Source organism: Mastigoproctus giganteus, chromosome 7 (genome assembly GCF_048544385.1).
Source record: "Mastigoproctus giganteus isolate SK-2022 chromosome 7, ASM4854438v1, whole genome shotgun sequence".
In the NCBI taxonomy this organism is placed as follows: Eukaryota; Metazoa; Arthropoda; class Arachnida; order Uropygi; family Thelyphonidae; genus Mastigoproctus; species Mastigoproctus giganteus.
The window spans coordinates 116565091-116590904 of NC_143581.1; the positions used below are offsets into that span (position 1 = coordinate 116565091).

At 39.6% G+C, this 25814-nt stretch overlaps 1 protein-coding gene across 1 annotated transcript in view; it reads right to left on the minus strand.

Annotated features, from left to right (window-relative positions):
* Positions 1-25814, minus strand: part of LOC150083164 (protein disulfide-isomerase-like) — a 544047-nt gene that overhangs the window by 36801 nt on the left and 481432 nt on the right. The window contains exon 9 of the mRNA XM_090377883.1: positions 16454-16543. Coding sequence (XP_090234009.1) covers positions 16454-16543 — 90 coding nt within the window. The remainder of the gene's footprint in view (positions 1-16453; positions 16544-25814) is intronic.

Here is a 25814-nt window from a genome sequence, read left to right on the forward strand (position 1 = left end):
AAGTGGAAGGATCCCATCAGAATTCAGCATGCTCAATCCATTCAAGGCCTTATACACCTCAATCAGATCACTGTGCAGGTGCCTAATCTCCAGCCACTGCAATTTGCAGAACTTAAGCCTCTCTTGGTAATCCCTTCATTCCCCTCACTAATCTTGTTGCCCTTCTCTGTACACGCTCAAGCAAATCTACATCCTTCCTAAAATGAGGCCTCCAGACCTCTACGCAGTACTCAAGGCGTGGCCTGACCATTGCCTTATACAGAGGGATAATCACCTCCTTTTCCCTGCTAGCAAAATTCCTATATATCATTGACAATACCCCATGACCTGCCCCTGCATTGCTCAGAAAACTTCATATCTGACTGCATAATTACTCCCAGGTCTTTTTCATTTTCTACCACATTAAGTGTAGTACCACACAGTTGGTACGTTTCTCTGGGGTTACTTCTACCCATATGCAGTACTTTGCATTTGTCAAATTAGTTTCTTGCAAGCACACTGCAAGAGGTTTGTAGGGGTGAATTAATTCATGTATATCATCGAACACAATTAAAAATCAATTTAATGCAATTAAAAATTAAGTAAAAAATTAATTTAACGAAAAAATTGCAAAAAGGATTTTCCTTTCTTTCCTTCAGGAAGGAAAATCGTTAAATTGATTTTTAATCATTGTTAATTATTTCTTACTGTAATGTAAGATTTTCAATTTTTTAATTGTTTTCGTTTTAATTTCTGGAGAGTATCATATGGAAGTATTCTGTGTATCATATTGAGGAAAACTTACCTTATTTTTTTATAAATTATTTGGTTTTGTAAGAGGAAGATGAATCTGTCTGCTTTTTATGCATGGGTTGTTTATAACAGTCAGGTTTAGATTTTTCTTTTCTGGGAATATTGGGGAATCCTGTATCATTTTCATCTTCCATATCACCATCTGCATGTAATTCAAGAAAATCTTGGTTGGGCATATCATCGGTATCCATGCTTGTTGGTTGTGGTTGCTTCATCTCTGCAGAATCTGATTTTTGCAATTTTTCTGCCACTTTACTGTGGGTTAGGTTTTGAGTGGGAACTGAGAGTAGCGTATTAGTTTGAGTGGCGTATTACTATTTTGGTCCACTGACTGTGATTTAGATGTAGGCTGAGTCGACAGTACTGATCAAGCTGAGTCTGCGATCATTTTGTCTGGAGGCAGGTCAGACTGACACTTCAGTCTGACATGCTACAGATTTGCGACTATGGGTAGCCGAATCGTAAGTGCTTTTTGGCATTCTTAATTTTACTTGTCTTCTAGCTTCTTGAAAAGATACTTTATTTTCAGTCTTGTATTTCTGTATTTTTTTCCCTAACTTCCAGAGATCACAATCATTGGAGTATGCTGGATGACTGCCCCCGCAATTAGGACACCGTGCAGCCTGTGCTTTGCATTCTGATTGAGTATGAGTTTTACAACCACAGTTTGGACATGTTGCATCTCCACGGCATGCTGTCTGGAGTGAACAAATTTTTGACACGTAGTATCTTAGAGGATTCGGGAGAAAGGGAAGAACACGGCAGTTTAAATAACCTGCTTTAACTGAGGATGGTAGATTTGGTGAATTGAAGGTTAAAATTATGCTACATGTTAGGACTAAGGTGCTGTCTTTTCAAATCACGATTCTCTTGGCCTGAGTTACATTTTGATAATTTAGTTCCTGGATTATTTCTTCATCGGAAATGTTTAATAGGTCTCATTCACTGATCAATAGCTTGGAAAAATTCAGGGTATTATGTGGAGTCACTTGAATTGGAATTCCACTTAAGGATGCAAGTGTTAACAGTAGGTCAGAGTGTTTTCGGTGAGAGGTCTCTATTAACAAGTCTCCAGATTGAAGACGTTTCACCATTTTTGAACATGCTGCTGCATTTTCAAGGAATCGCTGTACAATGAAAGGGGAGAGTTGTGAAGATGATCAGGTAAGCTGGAGATTCCTGCTTGTTTGCATTCTTTTTTAGTCTTTTCGCCTGCAAGAAGTCTTTATCAGTTTTGTGTCTGTAATGTTGAAGCTCTTTGGCTCTAATCGTGGGAAAGTCATTAGTGACCATGTTTACTCATTTTAGCCTTGGTAGAAGGACTTTCTCATCCAAAATAATAGCCCTGCCACATGGAGGCAGGAGCAGGGCCACCAGTGAACAAGGGATTATTAAAGTTAGTAGATTTTTTTATGAAAACCCCAAACACGAGACGTATTAGAACCTATAGTACTTAGGTGTGCTTGGGTTGGAGGTCGAGAAGAGGAAGAAGATATTTGTTGACATTAGACTTGAACTTCCGTAGACTGTAATTTTCAGGAAATACGTATGAAGGAAGGTTCTTCCAGGGTTGTTTATTAATGAATAAACAAGGAAGATGAAAAGATGGTTCTGTGAGTTTGAAGTTGGACAGTAAATGGATGTTGGATGGTGGCGGCATGTGTTCGGATTGTTTTAAAAAAAAAGAGAGAGCAGGAATTATACAAGTCAATTCAGAAGAGCAGTGCTCGTGAAGGTATCTGTAGAAAAGGCATGCAGCAGAAACAGAACTTCTATGAGGCAGAGAGTGGAGAGACTGTTAGAGATGAGTCATTATTAACCTAACTGCCCTCTTCTGAATGGAATCTAGGAGCCTGAGAGAGGTTTTGGGGGCCGACCCAGACTTGGGAACAATATTCCAAAGTAGGGCAGATTGTGATTTGTACAGAGTGAACAGCTGTTTGGAAGAAAAGTAACTAAGATAGCGAAACACAAAACCAAGTTGTTTAGAAGCAGCGGAAGCAATATTTGTAATGTGCTTGTGCCAAGAGAGATTAGAAGTCAAGGAAACCCCCAAAAGAGATATATTGTCTTGCCTAGAAATCGGAGTGTCAACAAAGATAAGCATAGGAACAGAAGAATCCTTTTTGCAAGATATAAGACAAGACTGAATTTTAGAAGGATTGAAATCAACTAAGTTGTCTTTGCCCCACTGAAGAATTACCTGGAGATTGAAATTTAGGGAATTGGTAGCAGATATTTGAGAAGTTAAACCAGATTGAGCAGGGCAATGTTGCTCAAAATGAAAAGTGGAATGCAATGCACAATCATAAGCAAAACTATGGAGAGGATTTCCAGTCAATGGAAGAAGGTCATGAATATACAAGAGGAAAATAGTGGGGGAAAGAACTGAACCTTAGGGGGGACCAGCATTAGTGGAGGAGTTAGAAGACAGAGCCATCTATCATCACCCTCAGTGAGCGATCAGAGAGAAAACTGGATAACCGATTACAAAAAACAGTTGGCAAACCATAAGATGGAAGCTTGTTAAGAAGACCTTTATGTCGAACATAATCGAAAGCCTTTGAGATGTCAAGAGCAACTGCTTGTGTTTCACCGAACTTTTCCATTGAATTTATCCATCCATTAATGGGTAACATAAGCCAGAATATCACCAGTGGATTGACACTGATGGAATCCATCTGGCGATCGTTGATCAGACGGAAAATTTCTAGGTACTTTAAGAGTCGGTGGTTAATTGATTTCTCCATTACTTTAGAAAGAGTAGAAGTAATTGCAATGGGACGATAACTGGATGGGAGGGATTTGCCAGGAACTGGCTGGATATGAGCAAATTTCCAAGCAGAAGGAAACCCACCTGTGGAATAAGAAAGTGAAAAAAAAGGTGGCAAAGAATTGAGTAAATACAGGAGCACAGGTTTTAAGAACAAGTGGAAGAATAAAATCAGGACCTGGAGCTTTCTTAGCATCAAGATTCGTCAAAATCCTTCAGATGGAAAGATCACAGGAGGCATTGAATGGTGGGTGTTGAGAATGGTGGGAGGTGTTTTACCAAGATCATTAATACATGAGTTGGAAGAAAAATGGGAGCTAGCAGGTCAGCTTTATCCTTGGCTGAAGTGACAACAGGACCATTCTGGTTCTGTTGTCACTTCATTCTGGTCTCTTGCTTTGGCAAGGGACCAGAATGCTCGGCTACCATTAGGGCAAGAAGCGAGTTTTCTACATTTAGCATGTTCAAAATCTAGTTTGGCTGATTAATAACTACTTTACAATTGTTGCGAGCTTTGGTGTAGGCAGAAAATGACACTGAAGAATTAGAAACAAGCCAATTACGATATGTAACGTTCTTCTCTTGAACAGCACTAGCACATTTATTGGAAAACAAAGGTGTAGATACAGGACGAGATTTTAAAGTGGAGTACGGAATAAAGGATTCCATTCCTACAAGAATAATTTCACTGACACGATCTGAGCAAACGTTGACACCAGAAGTTTTGAAACAGTAATACGACAAAGGAAAAGAAGAAAAGAAATCTCGCAGGTCATCCCATTTTGCATTCTTGTAATGCCAAACAATGAGGTTGGGAATAGCCACGAGATAAAGGCTCCACTGGAGAAGGGACAATCACCAAGTTGTGATCTGAGGTGCCTAAAGGACCACTCACTTTGACCGTGTACTTAGAAGGGTTGTTTGTGAGAAAAAGATTAAGTGTGTTGGCTGTATGGTTATGATTGTCCGGTATTCTTGTAGGTAAATGAACATTCTGTGCAATGTCATTAGTAATTGCAAAAGCCTCAACATCTCAGCAGGGAGAGGGTGCTGGCTCTATTTAAAAATTACAGCTGTGAATTACAGGCTCCGAAAAGGTGATAAGTTTTGCCATTTTATTTACCTAATTGTTATATTATATTGTACTTTATAAGTAGCCTTATAGTTCTAGTTACGATGGTTATTTTAAATTTAGAAAAGAGTTTTTGTAGATTACTACTTAATATACGTAAAACTGTTGTTTCGTTTGAATCTTGCAGCCATTGTTTTTGTATTGAGAGTGGTAGGGAATTCAAATTTTTAATTGTGGTAATTTGGTAGCTCTAACGTAAAATTATATAGTGTAATTAGTAATCACACATCACTGCATTTAGGATTCTATTAGATAGTGTAGAATTGACAATTAATTAATTAAATTTATTGATCTTATTCATTTAAAATATCATGCCCCAGACGAGAGAAGAAAAGCAATGGACACAAAGTGGCAGGAGTGCTGTGACTCAGGGGAGAACTGAGGGGGGGGGCGATTCTCCAACACATCACAGCCTAAAAATATGTGCAACTTGTGAAATGTTTGCTGAACTCTCTGGAACAGAACATGATCTAGCCAAGGAGGATGTCGTTGTGTGTCTGGTGTAGAGAGTGTCCAGAAATTAGGTGCCAACTCAGCATTCTAATGGGAGCCTATGAGAGCTTGAGATGCAAGTTAGATGCCTTAGAAGAAATTAATATGAGGGCCCGTCAAGCTCTCAGCTGCCCAAATCAATGCTTTTGTGCATCAGGCAACAGAGCGGCAATCTCCAAGGCAGAATGCACTGGTCCCAAAGGAACTAGTTATTGTTGGCGACTCCATTGTTAGGGAGACAGGTAATATATTGTGTAAAAAGGATAGATGGAATAGGGTATGTCTGCCAGGGGCAAAAGTTGATGATGTTGTGAAGCATATATCATCTTTTAAGAGCACAAAGAGTGATATTGTTGTACATGTTGGCACCAATGACATTAAAAGTGTCTGCAATTCTGCCCAGACACCATAGGAGGGAGTACATGATGAGAGCCTTGTCAATCAATTCGGCCCTGGAGGGAATGTGCAAGGCTCATGGGGTAGAAATTTTTCAGCGTGGTCTGTGCTTGTTATCAGGAGAGACTGCTTCTACAAGGATGGGATACACTTATATAGAAAGGGTGCAAGAATGTTTGTTGAGGCTATTGAGACAGTGTTTGTTAGGTGGATCGGAAAACTGCTAGCTTGGGGGGATGGATTCACAGAATAAAAGGTTAAAAGTAGCCGCAGGCAGAGGTGAAGGTGATTCTTGCACCACTTCTATTAGAATAAGCAGCAGCCTAGAGCGAGGGGTGCTTGGGGTTTCAGGGACTGATGGCAGTGATCGCGAAGCAGGTGGGTATATGGGATGTGTTCGGGTCATTAAGAATAAGAATAGGTGCATGAATACCAATGCTAGAAGTATAGTAAATAAATTTGATAAATTTGACATCAAAGGCGGATATTGTTGGGATATCAGAGACGTGGAGTCACACAGGTATTAGGAATGCAGAATTTGAATTTGGGAAGTACAATGTGTACAGGAAGGAAGGAGGTATTATGCTGTTAATTAAGAAAAACTAAATCAAAACAAGTGCATCCAGTTGATATAGATGGACAGTGCACTGTTCTGTCAGTTTGGTGTGACATAAGCACTGTGAAAGCAAAAATAAGAATGAGTGTGTTATAGGCCTAATGACTTGAATGAGTACAACAAACAATTGTACGGAGAAATAGAGTGGGCTAGTAAATCCGAATGTCTTATAATGGGGGATTTTAACTTCCCAGATATTACCGGAACATGTGGGTTGGACACTCGCACACTAGTAAGACTTTTGTGGATTTATTGGATGACTGTTTTCTGCAGCAACATGTTCGAGAGGCAACCAGAGAGGGTAATACCCTTGATCTGGTTATCAGCAATGATCATTCGTGTATTAAGAATTTGCAGATAAAGGAACCACTATGTGGCAGTGATCACAGACAGTATTTAAATTCTGTACAGTGGGAACAACTGATGATGTTACCAACAGCAAATTCTAAGTGGGAAGCATTCAAGGAATTAATCGTGGAAACTACTAAACGTTTCATATCTGTTAAGAAATATTGTTCAAGGTTTAAGCCTAAATAGTTGTGAAATGAACTAATGAGACTCGTGGCAGAGAAGAAAAATGCATAGGATGCATATCAGGTGACACAGAAACCTATGGCAGATATAAGTTAGTCTGTAATCAAGTCACAAAGGAGGCAGACAAAGGCAGATTACGAGAAATCTTTGGCAAAGGATGCTAAGCAAAACAGAAGGATTTCTTTACTTATATAAACTCTAAATGGAATGGTAAGAATCAGATTGGGCCACTTGATATCGATGGTTCGACTGTTGATGATCCTGCTCAGATAGCAAACCAACTGAATGAGTATTTTGCATATACATTCCTACACATGAGAAGTTATTAAGGATTGGAAATGCCAGAAGGTTATCAAATTGTACCAGGGTGCTTAATGATTTTTTACTAACAGAGAGAAAAGTGGAGGAGAAATTGTTGAAGTTAAACATAAGGAACGCAAGTGGGGGTGGATGGGATCTATCCAGTTATATTAAAGGAGGCAACAAAGGAACTAAGAAAACCCTTAGCCATAATTTTGAGAGCATCCATGGACTCAGCGGAAGTCCACACAGACTGGAGATGTGCAAATGTATCCCAAATTAACAAAGGGGGATCGAAGGGTGACACGAGTAATTACAGACCAGTTAGTTTGACTTCTGTTCCAGGTAAAATAATGGAGTCACTGGTTAAAGATGCATTGCAGGATCATCTCGACAAGACTGCAGGAATAATTCAGACACAGCATGTTAAGGGAAAATCTTGTCTGATAAATTTGATTGGATATTATGATGTGGTTACAAAAGAACTGGATGCAAAAAATAATTTTGATATCATATACTTGGATGTCAGGAAAGCTTTTGACACTGTTGCACATGGAAGACTACTGTACAAATTGGAGCAGAATGGTATTAAGGCTAAGTTGCTACAATGGATAAAAGGATGGTTGAGTGGGAGAAGACAGAGGGTGGTAATCAATGAGTGCTGCTCTTAGTGGAGTCCCACAGAGTTCTGGTGGGTCCACTGTTGTTTTGAATATTTATCAATGATATTGATGAAGGTATATCAGGCTTATTGTCAAAGTTTACAGATGATACAAAGGTTGGCAGGGTTGTTAATGACAGTAATGGCGTGTGCTACTGCAACAGGATCTAGAAAATTTGGGAAGATGGGCTGAGAAGTGGCAAATGAAGTTTAACATTGACAAATGCAAAGTACTGCATATGGGTAGAAGTATTCTCAGAGATACGTACCAACTGTGTGGTACTATACTTAGGGTGGTAGAAACTGAAAAAGACCTGGGAGTAACTGTGCAATCAGATACGAAGTTTTCTGAGCAAAGCAGACATGCTGCAAGAGCAGGTCATGGGGTTTTTTCAATGATATACAGGAATTTGCTAGGAGGGAAAAAGAGGTGATTTTCCCTCTGTATAAGGCAATAGTCGGCTATGACTTATTTGAGTACAGGTCTGGAGACCTCATTTTAGGAAGGATGTAGATTTGTTTCAGCATTTACAGAGAAGGGCAACAAGATTGGTGAGGGGAAGGAAGGGATCCTCTTACCAAGTGAGGCTTAAATTTTGCAAATTGCAGCGGCTGGAGACTATGCACCTGCAAGGTGATCTGATTGAGGTGTATAAGGCCTTAAATGGGTTCAGCACACTAAATTCTGTTGCCATAAGGGGGCATAAATTCAGATTGAGGAAAGACAGCTGTAGAATAGATGTGTGGAAATTTGCCTTTAGCCAGCGGGAGGTTAATTGCTCTAACAAACTTCCATCTCTCATGGAAATTGATAGGTTAAATAAATTAAGGAGGAACTGGAGAAACATTTAGAGGGAATGGTTGTGTGAATGTTTTTTTTTTTTGGCTGATGCTACATAAGCTCATAATGTTTGCTTTCTTTCTTTCTTGCATCACATGCCACGATTACTATTACTACTATTACTGTCTTGACCAACTATATCACTGTGACTAGAAAATGGAAGCCAGCTGGAGTTATGAACATTAAAATCACCAAGGAAAATTTCATTTCCTCACTGTTAGGAAAGTTGGACTGGAGAAAGTCAAGTTGCAAAGAGAGGAAATCAAAGCGCTTCAAGTGATTAGTGGAGTTGGGAGGAAGGAAGAGACAATTGATGAATCTGACACAATGAGGTTAGTTTGTTATTTAGGAGCATTAGCAACTAAGGCCATATTGCTCTGGGGATATGCAGTGGTCATTCCCTGACCTTTCCGCATCCTCCGTATTTGGTGGTCACGGGCTCGAACCCCAGTCTAATCAAGAAGCGTGTGATACGCACTGCTGCTCCTGCCCACCTGGCTACGGAGGCGCCAAAAAATATGAAGTAATAGCAAACATCAGATATGGGTGGGATAATTTGGTTAAAAGGTCTAAAAAAGAGGGGGAGAAAATTACAAAATTTACAAAATGTAAAATCTGATGAAAGCTAAAAATAAATATTGATACATAATCACATATTTCTTCAGGGGACTAAAACTGATCTGGCTTAAAATCTCTCTACCTCATTGCCACACAATGAGGTAGAGAGATTTTAAGCCAGAGAAGATCGAAAAGAGGAGATTCCAAATTACGAAGTCTCTGACAGCAAATATCGGAACGGACATATGCACAAGTACCATCTTTGTTAAGAGTAAGTTAGTATTTAATACAGATACTAAAAAAAGAAAGGTGAATGCCCTTTCTGGGTTCTTCCTTCAGCCTTTTTAGGCAAAGCACCACTTTCAGTGAACAAAACAGAAGAAAATCACACAACAAAAATAAGACTATATCACTTTCAAAGAGCCACTCTATGAATCGCAGAGAAAAATCGCTTGGCACTTAATGCCAAGTAAACAAGTCTTTGATGTTTTTCTTTGCCAAAGATTTTTCATAAGCTGTCTTCGTTTGCCTAACCTCCTTTGTTACTTGATTACAGACTACCTTCTATCTAGCATAGGGTTCTGTGTTGCCTGACAATTTATGTGCATCCTCATGCATTTTTCTTTTCTGCCAAGAGTCTCATTAGTACATCTGACTTCCATTTGGGCCTGAACCTAGAGCAGTATTTCTTAGTTGGAATATAAAGCTTACTAGCTTCAAAAATTACTTCCTTGAATGCTTCCCATTTAGAATCGCTGTTGGTAACATCATCATTTGGTCCAACTGTATAAATCCTAAAAAATCTGAGACTACAGTAGTCGCCATTAGGAAAGCAAAAACCCTTCCCTTTACCCCTGATGGTAGTTACATCTTGGTCCTTGAGGTTGTCACATACATTCTCTCAGATATGACAGGCAAGTTGTACTTGCTACCTGAGTGTCTAAAACGCTGATATAACTGACGTACGGGTGATACTCAAGTCAAGGCAACCTAATTTCGGTGAAGTCCGGATGGTCTGTGACAGCCAAATCCTCTGCTTGCACCTTAACGATGGTGGGACTGTTAGTAATCCTGGTTATAACTCACATGTGCAAGCACACTGTGGGTAACCACCCACACCAGATGGAGTAATGCCGTTACTCTGTGTTATCAGGCAATACTAGTGGTAGATGACTCTCATCAACCGGTGCAATATCACCATTTTGCTTATTGGAGGCTTGAAGTGGTGGAACTCATGTTTAGTCTCCAGAGCTAAGTTCTGGTCAACCCTTCCCCATTTCTTCCATCATGCAGTATGACTGATGACTTTTGAGGTTATGATGGACATCATGGCGAGATCCAATCTTCCTTACATTTTTAAAGGTAAAGCTCGAAAACTGTGTTCGCAGGCTGGCTGCTAGTTAGTACATACACCGGACAGAACCTATTGGTAACTCTCTAGGAGGCTTCCGGATCAGCTAGTGTATTATCTTGCTACATCTACTCTGCTAGATTGTGATTGGAGGGAGTCCGAGTACTGTGTATGTGGGGGGGGGGGCATTGTTGAGGCCATGTTATGTCAAGAAACTGGGTATATTTTTACCATGTGTATGCCATATCCAAAAATTTCATTATTCATACAGCATGTCCCCTCCACTTTTTCTCACTATTAAATACATCATGAATTGTCAAACTAATAGAGTAAGCTCATCTGCGAAAAGATCTACACCTCGCAAATACTTCCTAGTTCATTTCACAAATATATACGTGGTCTCAGTTCTAATCTCAACGATGTCCATTTCCACTTGCAGTCTGCCAAACCCCATGTACTTTTTCTGACAGAATCCTAGTTATTGGTTGATTCAATTACTGCTCATCTCAGTTGCACAATTTATTCGCTGTACGATTCCTTTCGCCTCAAAGGTGGTATTTGTGCATATGTTATATCCATTCCGATATTCCCTGTCAGAGACTTGGTAATTCGGAATTTCCTCTTTTCGATCTTCTCTGGTTTAAAATCTCTCTACCTTATTCTGTCAAATTCATCTGTTGTCTCTACCATTCTCCCAACTCCACTAATCTCTTGAAGCTCCTCTCTTTGCAACTTGACTTTCTCCAGTCCAACTTTCCTAACAGTGAGGTAATTTTCATTGGTGATTTTAATGTTCCCAACTACAGCTGGCTTCCGTTTACTAGTCACACCGACCCAGCTGGTTGAGATGCTGAGGCTTTTGCAATTACTAATGACCTTGAAGATTGTTCATTTATCCACAAGAATATTGGCCAATCCTAACCATACAGCCAACGCTTGATCTTTTTCTCAGAAACAACACTATTAAGTAAATGGTTGAAGTGAGTGGTCCTTTAGGTACCTCAGATGACAACTTGGTGATTGTCTCTTTTCCAATGGAGCCATTATCTCATGGCTATTCCCAACCTCGTATTGTTTGGCATTACAAGAATGCAAAATGGGATGACCTGGGAGATTTTTCTCCTTTTCCTTGGTCGGATTACTGGTTCAAAACTTTTGATGTCAACGTTAGTTCAGATCGAGTCAATGAAATTATTCTTGTAGGTATGGAATCTTTTATTCCATACTCCACTTTAAAATCTAGTCCTTTATCTAAACCTTGGTTTTCCAATAAATGTGCTAAGGCTGTTCAAGAGAAGAATGTTGCACATTGTAATTGGCTTGTTTCCAATTTTTCAGTTTCATTTTCTGCCTGCACCAAAGCTCGCAATAATTGTAAAGCAGTTATTAATCAGTCCAAACTAGATTTTGAACAGGCTAAGGGTAGAAAACTTGCTTCTTGCCCTAATGGTAAGCCATTCCCACAACTTTTCCCAACTCTGCTCCCACCTCTGTCAAAACCAGATGGTTCTGTTGTCACTTCAGCCAAGGATAAAGCTGGCCATTTTTCTTCCAACTCATGTATTAATGTTCTTGGTAAAACACCTCCCACCATTCCATTCCCAACACGTTCCATTCAATTCCTCCTGTGGTCTTCCTTCAAAAGGATGTCAAAAGGATTTTGACGAAACTTGATGCTCATAAAGCTGCAGATTCTGATGGTATTTCTCCACTTGTTCTTAAAATCTGTGCTTCTGAATTAACTCCTGTTCTTTACCACCTTTTTTTTTTTTTTTTCACTTTCTTATTCCAAAGATGTTTTTTTCCTTCTGCTTGGAAATTTGCCATTATTCAGCCAGGTCTTAAAAAGGGTGACAAATTCCTCCAATCCAGTTATCATCCCAATGCAATTACCTCTACTCTTTCTAAAGTAATGGAGAAATTAATTAACCACCAACTCTTAAACATCCTAGAAACCTTCTGTCTGATAAACGATCGCCGGTATGAATTCCGGCAGTGTCGATCCACTGGTGATATTCTGGCTTATGTTACCCATTTATGGGCAAATTCAATGGAAAAGTTCGGTGAAACACAAGCAGTTGCTCTTGAGATCTCAAAGGCTTTCCAAATAAGCTTCCATCTTATAGTTTGCCAACAGCTTTTTGCAATTGGTTATCTAGTTTTCTCTATGATCGCTCACTGAAGGTGATGATAGATAGCTCTCTATCTTCTGACTTCTCCACTAAAGCTGTCCCCCAATGTTCAGTTCTTTCCCCCACTCTTTTCCTCTTGTATATTAATGACCTTCTTCCATTAACTGGAAACCATATCCATAGTTTTGCCGATGACAGCGCATTGCATTCCACTTTCCAGTTCGAGAAACTTTGACCTGCTCAATCAGCTTTAACTTCTCAAATATCCGCTACCAATTCCTTAAATGCTGATCTCCAGGTAATTCTCTAGTTGGGCAAAGAAAACAGTTGATTTCAATTCTTCTAAAACTTAGTCTTGTCTTATATCTCGCAAAAGGATTCTACTACTCCTATGCTTATCTTCGGTGACACTCCAAATTCTAGGCAAGATGATATATCACTTTGAGATTACCCTGACTTCTAATCTCCCTTGGCACAAGCACATTACAAATATTGATTCCTCTGCATCTAAAAAACTTGGTTTTCCCTTTCGCTCTCGGTGTTACTTTTCTTCCAAACTCTTTACAAATCTTCCCTACCATGGAATATTGTTCCCACATCTAGGATGGTGCCGCCAAAACCCCTCTCAGACTTCTAGATTCCATTCAGAAGAGGGCAGTTAGGTTAATTAATGATTCATCTCTAACAGAGTTTCTCCACTTGCTGTGTCATAGACATACTGTTTCTGCTGCATGCCTTTTCTACAGATACTTCCACAGGTACTATTCTTCTGAATTGGCTTCTATAATTCCCGCTCTCTCTTTCAAAACAGTCCGAACACGTGCCGCCAATAGCCAACATACATTTACTGCCCAACTCCAAACTCATGGAACCAACTTTTCATCTTCCTCGTTTATTCATTCAACTGCTGTTTTCTGGAACAACCTTCCTTCATACGTATTTCCTGAAAATTACAGTGTATAGAAGTTCAAGTCTAATGTCAACAAATATCTTCTTTCGTCTTCTCAACCTCCAACCTAAGCACGGTACTAGTTACTATAGGTTCTAATACCTCCCGTGTTTGGGGTTTTCATAAAAAAAAAAAAAAAACTATACACATCGATGAATCAAAACGTTATGACCATCATTTCGAAGAAGGTTGTTGTCATCTAAACATTTTTCAATTAGTTTTCCTCTTTGATCTATGTGGTTGTTACTCCATAGTGTGTGATGTCCATTTAAATCTCCCAGAATGAGGAAAGGTGTGGGGAGCTGGGCAATGAGAATATTTAGATCGTTTTGTCGAATGATATCACTTGGTGGAATGTATAAGGAGCAGATTGTAATGTGAATGTCAGCAGTTACACAGACGGCTACTGCCTCAAGTGGAGAATTCAATAAGACAAGATTGGAAGGAACATGCGAGTTTACTAAAACAGTTACACCACCACGTGCAGTATTTTAGTGCATTCTGTCTTTTCTAAAGATATTATACTGAGACAGTTTTGGTGTATCTGGAGGTTTTAAATATGTCTCTTGAAGGCAGAGCCATATTGGCGTATATTTAGAGGTAAGATTGCATGCAATCTTACGTCTAATACCTCTAATAATACCTCTGCAATATTGGCATGGAAACCACGACAATTCCACCGAATTATTGTGTCATTCTTTGTTTCTTGTTAGGCTTTCAGCATGCTTTGTGTTGTTGAAGTTCTCTGATTTTCACTCTTGTTTTTATCTTTTTTTGGAAAGTAAGGCTTTCCCGTATCCATGACTTCTTCAACAAAAATTTCTAGGACACCATCATCTGCAGATTTTTCATTAATATCCATTTTCTCTTGATGACTGGAAGTTCTGATTTGTTTTTCTTTGCATTCTTGATCTGGGGGTGGGTGTAGTTTTTTGCGTGGCATGGATACTGGTGTACTGACTGCTTGAGTTTGGGTTGAGAAAGACTCTTTTGGGGGTACTGATAATTCGGTTTGCACTGCTGTTGACTATTATCTTTTGGTGATTTCGGCGTATGTAGGTCTGTTTGGATGGTTGATGGTGAGATGATCCGCTTTGCTTCTTGATAGGAAACATTGTGGATTGGTTTGTTTTGTACTTCTTAATAAGTTTTTGGTTTTTCCAGTACTCACATGTTCTAGCATAGGTAGGGTGGTCTTTATTACAGTTTGAGCATATTGGTTGAGTGACAGTAGAGGTTTCGCAGTCATATTCTACTGAACCACAAAAGGCACAAGTAGGGGTTCTCCAGCAAGCTGCCTGGGAATGCCTGTACTTTTGACATCAGAAACACCGTAGCAGGCTTGGAATATAGGATTTGACATTGCATACCAGATATCCGGCCTTAATGGATGTTGTACAATGCGGTGTGTTAAATGTCAAGATGAGATTTTGTGTAGGGGTCAGATTGCCATCTTTTCTGGTGGAGATTCTTCAGTGATCTGTGGGGTGTTACAGTTACGGGTAAACCTGCAAAGAGATTGATGCTCAAAAGTCACTCAGAATGTCTGGCATTGGAGGTCTTGATAAGAATATCTCCTGAGCTTAGTCTCTTCATGCACTTGGAAGATCCAGCTCTACTTTCTAACTCCTTTTGGACTCTGAGTGGTGGTTGTTGTTGTTATTTGGTTTTTAGGAGCATTAGCAACTAAAGCCACATTGCTCCGGGGATATGCGGTGGTCATTTCATCGACCTTTCCGCATCCTCCATATTTGGTGGTCATGGGCTCGAACCCCGGTCTAATCAAGAAGCGTGTGCTATGCACTGCTGCTCCTGCCCACCTGGCTATGGAGGCGCCACTCTGAGTGGTAAGAGTTTGCCAATTGCATTTTCATCAGTTGAGTGAATGATCAAAAAAGTTGAAACTGTGACATGGATGGAACCCACAGGCTGGGCATATCCGGGTAGGATCCCAGTTCGAGTGAGCCATCAGACATTGTCGCCGTTTAAATACATGTTCTGCGAATTCATTGAATGCTGCAAAAGTTTTCCTTTGTTTGTATAAGTAGAGGTGAGTGTTACAGTGCATATGCCTCCATGAGAGTTTGAAGAGGCATTTGCAGGTCTTGGTAAATCGGACAGGTGAAGGTAATGCAGTGGGCCATCTCTGGCATTCCACAGTTGCAAGTTTTCTACCAAGTGCAAGTCTTCATACCCAACGTATGAAGTTTTGCATTGAGGCTTCCATGTCCAGTTAGTAGAAAAGTATGTGTGTAAGCTTGGTATGAACCACTTACTGAGCTGTTTGGGGTGCACTGTTCGCATGTAATTATGGGTGGTTCTTCCAAGTGGGTTGGCAACCCAGGAATTCTGCCAGATGGAGATCAGTTCACATCTAATTCTTTTTTTTCTTGGATAATATTGTTCAGGTCCAATACTATGTTGTTGCTGTGCATGGGAGATTCTGTCTCTTATGGTATATTAGATAATGAATGCCACCTCGAGATGAAGAGGTAACTTGCCGGATAGGACCTGCAGTGCAGGAGTAGAAATTGTTCTGCTGGCTCTAGAGGTGACCAGGAGGATAGTGCGACGTGCTTAGACTAGCTTTTGTTTTACTACGACATAGATTGTTCCGTGGCTCGAGGCACCAGCCCCGGAGATTTTCCTTTCTTTCTTTCTTTCTTGTTTTTTTTTAATTTTGGCAGATTCACTGGACTCAGTGTATTATGTCCCAAACAGAATACTTTAAAGCAGATATAATGCAGAATTATGCAAGTTTAAGAAATTTTTATTTAAACTTGTCATAACAAAAAAAAAAAAAAAAAAAAAAGTTATTTTAGGTAACACCATATAGTATGTTTATTAAAATCACATCAAAAAAAGTACAGAAAACAAGGGGCTTCATTTATGCAAAATTTTAAGTTTGGAAATGTTTAGAACTTACCTCCTCCTTAGGTGCAGCACCATCAATACCACCACTGTGTACAAATCTGTTCAGGCCATCTAATGTACGTTCTCCGTTAAAATCAATTACCTATAAGAATATTGATATAAGGTACTGAGTAAATTAGCATTCACACAATCTAAATAATTTTTTTGTGTATGTTGTTGGGATTAACGACACAAGAGCTAGTGAGGCCAAATTGTGTCTGTTCATAGTTTATTTACAGGCAACATATCGTTAGAGATGTTAAATTATATGCTCCTGTACAGGCCAATATGTTTTAAATACATGAAAAGTTCTTGTATATCGGCTTCATTTCCTAATATATGAGATAAATTAGATAAGATGTTCAACGTTAAGAGTGACCAGAAAGTGTTTGATCGAATGGTTGAATATAAGAGACAACACTGAACCAGAGAATGATGAACCGTAAGTTGCGTCTGACAGGATGAGCATTGAGGTGGGTTTTCTCCCAGTAGCAGGAAGAGATGGGTATGGTGAGTGTGTCCAATTCTAAGCCTTGCCAATACCACTTCTCGTCTGTTTCGTTGGAAGCTAGAGAGCCACAGCTTTGGATCTTCTTTTATCTGGTAAAGTTTATTGCTGATGTTACCTTTCCAGATCTGTGACCATTTATCATAGCACGCTTTATGAATGACAGACTTATAGTCAGTGTAGGGAACCTGAGGATATTGTGAGAGAGCGCTTTGAGGATGTTTAGCGGCAAAGTCAGCACTTTCATTTCCAGGAATGCCAGAATGGCCAGGGATCCAGCAGAAACTGATCGACTGATTGGACACACTGCAACAGAATAACTGGGAATGAATCTGTTTCAAGATAGGATGAGAATATGAGAACTTCTTTATAGCAGAGACAGCACTGAGGGAGTCGATGTAAATTTTGGCAGGCGAGATGGAAAGCTCAATAATCTAACTAAGCGCTAACTTAATGGCATATAATTCAGCTGTGAAGACGCTGCAAGCTAGCGGTAGAGTGGCTGAAATCGTACACGAAGGAAAAACTGCAGCAGCACCTACCATTTTGTCAGTTTTGGAACCTCTCTGTATAAAATTTATACAGATGGTTATCTGTATAAATTTTATAGGCATGGTTGTTCATAGTAGCATGAACTAAGTGTAACTGTCTGATATTGCAGGGCAGTATAATATTTTTCCCACACTTGAGAAAGTGCAAACCGTGAGAGACAGACACATAAGTCCAAGGTAGAACAGGTGCAGTTGTGTCATGAAAAATTTCATTTAAATTGACATTCCAACTCTGAACAAGCTCTTTAATCCTGAGTGAAGCAGATCTATTTTCATTTGGCTTGCTCTCATAGAACGAGTCCCACTGAGTATTATAGAGATACTCCCAACTGGGGGTGCGATGGTAGACTCTGGATCTTAGCAGCATAGTGGAGCAGTAGTGTTTTTCTACGCAGGTGTAAGAGAGACTTCATGCGCTTCAATATAAAGACTTTGGGTTGGAGAAGTCCTGAAAGCTCCTAGGGCTGTCCTCAGAGCACCGTGCTGTATGACGTTCAGCCGTTCTAATGTGCTTATCCTAGCAGAGTCATATACTGAAGAAACGTAATCAAAGCATGAACGGATTAGGGAATCGTACAGGTGTAGTAAGGTATACCAATCAGCTCCCCATGACATGGACGAGACTGATCGAAGTATATTCATATGCTTTAGACAAGTAGTTCTTAAATGAGTGACGTGAGCTTGGAAGTTTAGCTTGCTGTCCAATATCAGTCCAAGAAATCTAGTGGTATTAACAAGCGAGAATGGAGTTTTGTTTATTTCTAGTTCAGGATGGAGAGCCCGTAACTTGCCTTTATTTTCTGACAGTCGATAACAATTCCGTGAAGTCCAGGGTTCTATTTTGGTTATGGCTAGTTGGAGCCGTTCAATGGTGTCAGTTCATTGGACTGACAGGAAATGGTAAGATCGTCTGCATACATGTAAGTTTCAGCGGTTTTTGGGATGTTCCATGTCATATTGCTAACTCGAATTGCGAATAGTGTTGGACTAAGTATCGAACCCTGTGGTATGCCTTCCTGTTGAATGTGAGATGTAGAGAGTGGGTTTTTATACTGGATCGGAAAATACCGAAGTCGCAAGAAATTCTAAATTATTTCAGGCCCCTTAGATCTAGATGGTCAAGATCCATTATAATACCATGACGCCAAGTAGTGTCGAATGCCCTTTCAAGATCTAAGTTGACCACAACTAGATGTCTCATTACAAAGGCATTGCAAATATCAGATTCAGCTTTGACCAGCACGTCTAGCGTTGATCTGTTCTTTCGAAATCCATACCGATGGTCTGGAAGGAGATTCTGTGACTCCAAGATGTGAGTCTTGTATGAATCATCCTTTCAAAAATTTTCCCTACACAGCAGGTAAAAGATATTGGCCTATAATTTTGAACCAGGGTAGGATCTTTGCCTGGGTTTGGTATGCCGATAATGAACGAATGGTGCCAGAAGGAAGGATAGCCATTTTCAGAGAAGATCCAATTGCAGAAAATCAACAGGGTACACAAGTCCTCTTCGTGTAAATGCTTTACCATAATGTAATGAACACCATCTGGCCCTGAAGCACTGAGATCTATTTAATAAGTCTATCAGTTCTATTAACGTAAAGGGTTGTACAGAAAGGAGCGGCGCATTGAGAAGTTAGTTTTATACTGTTCTGCATGATCTTTAATGTTCTGGAAGGAGGATGCATAGGAAGCAGAAGCAGAGATGGTGGCAAAAGATTCTGCTAACGCATTGGCAACTTCTTCAGGCGTAGACATGTCTTTTCTTTTCCAGTGAAGTATGGGAGAGGGCAGCTGAACAAATTTGCCATTTAGCACCTGTATCCTTCTCCAGATGATTCGCGTGTCAGTGTCTTTTGTGATGGTTGATGCAAAAGCAATCCACGAATCGTGTTTTGCTTTCCTTCGAATTTGCCTTGCTTTTGCTTTAAGCCTTTTATAAGCAATTAAGTTAGTGGTAGTAGGAAAACCATTCCATGCACGGTTTTTATCTTGTTTGGCAATAGAGCACTCTGCATTCCACCAGTGATTTCAGTGAGCACGAAATGCCTTGGATTTTGGAACGAAAGCATTTTCCGCAGTCAGAATCTTATTGGTGATGTAAATAGTTACATCATCAGTATGTTTCTGCTGGACATAAATTCTGTCTAAGAGCATAATAGCCATCCCAGTTTGCCTTACTAAACTTCAATTGGGTCGTTGATTAGGATTTTGAGTTACCGCTGTTTGTATTAAGCAAATAATTGGAAAGTAGTCACTGTTAAAGGGATTGGATAATACTGACCATGTTAGGATTGGAAAGATGGATGGAGAGCAAATTAACAAGTCAACTACAGAAGTAGATCCTGTAGGTAGGCGGATGTAAGTAGGAGATAGTGTTTAGTAAATTAAGATCACTATTATTCATAAATTCAATTAATTTACCTCTTCTGTCCATTGTAGTGGATCGCCACAATGGATGGTGTCCATTAAAGTCACTGAAAAGACAAATTGGAGTTGGGAGTTGTGTAATGAGATTGTCAAGTTCTGAATGGAGAAGAGGTAGAGATGGTGGAATATAAACGGTAACAAGAGAAACTGATGTACCAACTGCAATACGAGTAGCCACAGCTTCTAAATTTCTTATTAACTGGATTGGCATGGATGGCACGTTAGAATTAGCCAGAATGGCTACTCCTCCACATGCAGGAGACTGAGTTTCTATCTCGTCTATACATCATATAATTGGAGAATTTTGGTGAAACTTGGGGTGACAAGAATGTTTCCTGTAGGCATACAGTGGAGTTGAATTGAGCTATCAAATCTTTTAAGTCATCAGAATGGCTGCTTAGTCCTCTGCAATTCCACTGTATGATGTTATGCATTATTTAGGTTTATTTGAGGTTTATTTATTCATCTGGATGTTTTTTGGATGCAGGACATTTTTTCCGGTCTTTTTTTGGGAATGTGGGGTGACCAGTATCAATAGTCATTGGCATGCAATTCTAGGATGGGTTCCTCATAATCCGGGTGTACATCCACTTCCATACTGTTTGTTAGGTTTATTTGAGGTTTATTTATTCATCTGGATGTTTTTTGGATGCAGGACATTTTTTCCGGTCTTTTTTTGGGAATGTGGGGTGACCAGTATCAATAGTCATTGGCATGCAATTCTAGGATGGGTTCCTCATAATCCGGGTGTACATCCACTTCCATACTGTTTGTTTGAAGTTCGGCTTTTTTACAATCTTTAGTAGTTTTCATTCTTTCAGTGTCCTGCGAGACTGTTGGAGTATCAATTGGGATACTAATTGGGGTGTTTGTGGCTTCAATGGTTTTAGGTTTAGGAGTATCTTTTCTGGAGGCTGATAAGGTTTCTTTAACCCAATTTGCCAAAGAGGTGTTCGGTGGTATTGACAAGTCTGTTTGAGCTGCAGTTGAAATATAACTTCGGGTGCAAGACACATAAGATTGACCCGGCATAGTCAACATAATTTGTCAACATAATAATGCTTCAGGATATGTTACTTTATGTTCTATTTTGTATCTCTGAATTTTCTTTCCAGTTTTCTTCATATTGCATGATTTAGAAAACGCAGGATGACTTCCTTTGCAGTTGAAACATACAGGGGTTGAGGCTGAGCAATCTGCTTGTACATGGTCTTTAGAGCCATACTTGTAAGTTTCATGTCCTACTTTCACATATAGGACAGATGGCATCACGTCTGCATGCCTGCTGAGAATGGCCATATTTCTGGAATATAAAACAGCAAAGAGGATTCAGGATGTATGGTCGAATCCGGTAGTTTAAATAGCCAGCTTTAACAGTGGATGGCAAATCAGGAGTGCTGAAGGTTAAAATGATGAATCGAGTTGGTATGAGATTTCCATCTTTTTTAATCAATATGCGCTTCGCACTGATTACCTTCTGATTACTAAGTTCATGGACTAACTCTTCCTCAGACACTGAAAGCAAGTCCCACTCTGTGATGACACCTTTCGATGAATTTAAAGTATTGTGGGGAGTAACAGATACTGGCAACCCAGCATATGTTTTTGTCTTTAATAGCCACTCAATGTTTGGCAGTAGCTGTTTCAACTGGGAGTCTCCTGATTGTAGTCTCTTCACTATTTTTGGTGATCCTGCAATTGATTGTTTGGGTTTTTTTTTTTTTTTTTTAAGGAGCATTAGCAACTAAGACCATATTGCTCTGGGATATGCAGTGGTCATTCCCTGACCTTTCCACATCCTCCATATTTGGTGGTAACAGGCTCAAACCCCGGTCTAATCAAGAAGCATGTGCTACACACTGCTGCTCCTTCCCACCTGGCTACGGAGGCACCCTGCAATTGATTCTAAATATTTTTGGATCATAAATGGCGATAACTTGCCCACAGGCTGAGTAGACAGAGAGTGTATCACAAGAAAATTAGGGAGTGAATGACACTCTACTTCTATTCAAAGTCTTTTAGGTTGGTTTGAGTCATTTTCATTGGACATTTCTGACCTTGAGCTTGTTGGCTCTAAAGAAGGAAAATTATTTAAGTCCATCTTTGCTCCTTTTAGCCCCGGGAGAGTAACTTTCTTCTCCCAGGTTACCAGCACTGCCACGTGGAGGCAGGAGCCGTGCCACCAGTGACCAAGTGGTTGAGGAAGTTAGTTGGGTTAGTATAGATTAAATAAATATATATGTATAAGGAAAGAAAGGTGAATTTCCTTTCTGGATTCTTACTTGAAAGCTTTTAAGTAAAGAATCACTTGACTAAAGCAGGAAGAAAAGACACTAAAATAAATATAACTTATTCGCTGAGTAAGAGCACTCTATATATATGGCACAAAAAAAATCGCTAGGTCACTATCGCTTGGCACTTGGGGCCTTTTGTATATGTTCATGCACATTTACACCTGTAAGTACAAATAAAAATGAACAAATAAAAAAAAAAACAGCTGTGACGTAGTGGCATTATCCAGATTTTTAAAATATTTTTGACTTCCAACATTTCTGGAAATTGTTCAATACAGGCAAACCCCGTATAACACGGTACTTCTACAACACGGTTTCACTCTAACACGACTGATAAATTGTGGCAATTCTTGCACAACACGGTACTTAAATAACATGGTTAGAGAATTGTGGTAAACCTCGCATAACACAGTATTTTTGAGCTTTTGTGTGAAGAAAACTCTGCTATTATGTTGGATGTAATTTTCAACATTTCCATTCTTTTTTGTAAATTCCCACTTTTAGCTCACTAGTCTTTATACAAAAAAAAAAAATTATTGGGAAATCCATGTTATTGAATTTGTGGGGGGAAAAAATCTTGATTCCAAAGATTTATACTATTGTATAATGCGCACCAGGCCATCCAAAAAATTTAAGTCATACAAATGTTGAAGTAATGTTCCTACAACCTAATACAATTTCTTTAATTCAGTCATTAGATCACAGCATTATATCTAGGTTTAAAACTCACTATATCAGAAAATCATTACAATGGATTTTGGAAAAAAATGATTCCGAATCTACTGAAGTGTTGGAGGCATGGAAACATTTTTTTGTTGTGGACTGTATTGGTATCATAGCTTTACTGCTCAAAGAAGTAAAATCAACTGTCAACATTAATTGCATGTTAGAAAAATATATGGCCAGGGTCAGTTCATTCAGTCAGTCAGGCTTGTTTCCAATTCTTCAGTTTCATTTTCTGCCTACACCAAAGCTCACAACGATTGTAAAGCAGTCATTAATCAGTCCAAACTAGATTTTGAACAGGCTAAGAGTAGAAAACTTGCTTCTTGCCCTAATGGTACCCAAGCATTCTGGTCTTTTGCCAAAGCTATTCGACACAACATTTTACCCATCTGTGCTCCCACCTCTGTCAAATCAAGATGGTTCTGTTGTCACTTCAGTCAAGGATAAAGCTGACCTGCTAGCATCCCATTTTTATTCCAACTCATGCATTAATGACCTTGATGAAACAACTCCCACCATTCCCAACACACTCCATTCAATGCCTCCTGTGGTCTTCCATTAAAAGGATGTCAGAAGGATTTTGACGAATCTCGATGCTAACAAAGCTCCAGGTCCTGATGGAATTTCTCCACTTGTTCTCAAGCCTATGCTCCTGAACTTACTCCTGTTCTTTGCTGCCTTTTTCACTTTCTTATTCCAAAGGTGTTTTTCCTTATGCTTGGAAATTTGCTCATATCCAGCCAGTTCCTAAAGAGGGTGACAAGTCCCTCCCATCCAATTATTATCCCATTGCAATTACTTCTATTCTTTCTAAAGTAATGGAGAAATCAATTAACTGCCAACTATTAAACTACCTAGAAACCTTCCGTGTGATCAGTGATCGCTAGTATTGATTCCATCAGTGTCGATCCACTGGTGATATTCTGGCTTATTTTACTCATTTATGGACAAATTCAATGGAAAAGTTTGGTGAAACTCAAGCAGTTGCTCTTGACATCTCAGAGGCTTTCGATCGAGTTTGGCATAAAGGTCTTCTAAACAAGCTTCCATGTTATGGTTTGCCAACTGTTTTTTGTAATTGGTTTGTTTGTTTGTTATTTGGTTTTTAGGAGCATTAGCAACTAAGGCCATATTGTTCCTGGGATATGCAGTGGTCATTCCCTGACCTCTCCGCATCCTCTGTATTTGGTGGTCAGGGGCTTGAACCCCGGTCTAATCAAGAAGCATGTGCTACGCACTGCTGCTCCTACCCACGGAGGCGCCTTGTAATTGGTTATCCAGTTTTCTCTCTGATTGCTCACTGAGGGTGATGGTAGATAGCCCTCTTGTTCTAACTCCTCCACTAATGCTGGTGTTTCCCAAGGTTCAGTTCTTTCCCCCACTCTTTTCCTCTTGTATACTAATGACCTTCCACTTACTGGAAATCCTATCCATAGTTTTGACGATGATAGCACATTGCATTCCACTTTGCATTTTGAAAAACCTTGCCCTGCTCAATCAGCTTCAACTTTTCGAATATCTGCAACCAATTCCTTAAATACCGATCTCCAGGTTTCTCCAGTGGGGCAAAGACAATTTAGTTGATTTCTATCCTTCTAAAACTCAGTCTTGTCTTATATCTAGCAAAAAGGATTCTTCTGCTCCTATGCTTATCTTTGGTAACATTCCATTTTCTAGGCAAAATGATATATCTCTTTTGGGGATTACCCTGACTTCCAATCTCTCTTGGCATAAACACATTATAAATATTACTTCCTCTGCATCTAAAAAACTTGGTTTTTTCTTTCGCTCTCCGCTTTACTTTAAAAAACTAGGTTTTTCTTTCGCTCTTGGCATTACTTGGCATTTCTTGATCTGATTATCAGTAGTGATTCTTCATGCATTAGGAATCTGCAGATAAAGGAACCACTGGGTGGCAGTGATCACAGTGTGCTGAAGTGGGATTTACTCAAGGAGGTAACTACCATCAGAGGCAAAGGGAAGGGTTTTTGCTTTCGTAAAGGCGACTATGATGGTCTGAGACAGTATTTAAATTCTATACAGTGGGACCAACTGATGATGTTACCAACAGCAAATTCAAAATGGGAAGCATTCAAGGAACTAATCTTGGAAGCTACTAGGCTTTACATACCAACCAAGAAATATTGTTCAAGGTTCAGGCCTAAATGGTTGTCAGATGAACTAATGAGACATATGGCAGAGAAGAAAAATGCATGGGATACATACAAATTAATGGGTGACATGGAAGCCTATAATAGATATAAGTTGGTCTGTAACCAAGTCACAAAGGAGATTAGGCAGGCAAAGGCTGATTATGAGAAATCCTTGGCAAAGGACGCAAAGAAAAACAGAAAAGAGTTCTTTACCTATTTAAACTCAAGAAGGAAAGGGATGAATCAGATTGGTCCACTGGATGTTGATGGTTCAACAGTTGAGGATCCTGCTCAGGTGGCTAACAATCTAAACGAGTATTTTGCATCTACATTCACACATGAGGAGTTATTCAGGAGGGGGAATGTCGTAGGTGAAGTAAACATTGGCAGTGAGCTAGATTATTTTCTAATAACTGAGAGGAAAGTGGAGGAGAAATTGCTGAGGATAAACATAAAAAAGGCACCAGGGATGGATGGGATCTATCTAGTTATATTAAAGGAGGCAGCAAAGGAAGTAAGCAAACCCCTAGCCATAATTATGAGAGCTTCTTTGAACTCAGGGGAGGTACCCATGGACTGGAGATGTGCAAATGTAACCCCAATTCACAAAGGAGGATCAAAGGCTGACACAAGTAATTATAGACCTGTTAGTTTAACTTCGGTTCCAGGAAAATTAATGGAGGCACTGGTTAAAGAAGCACTGCAGGATCAT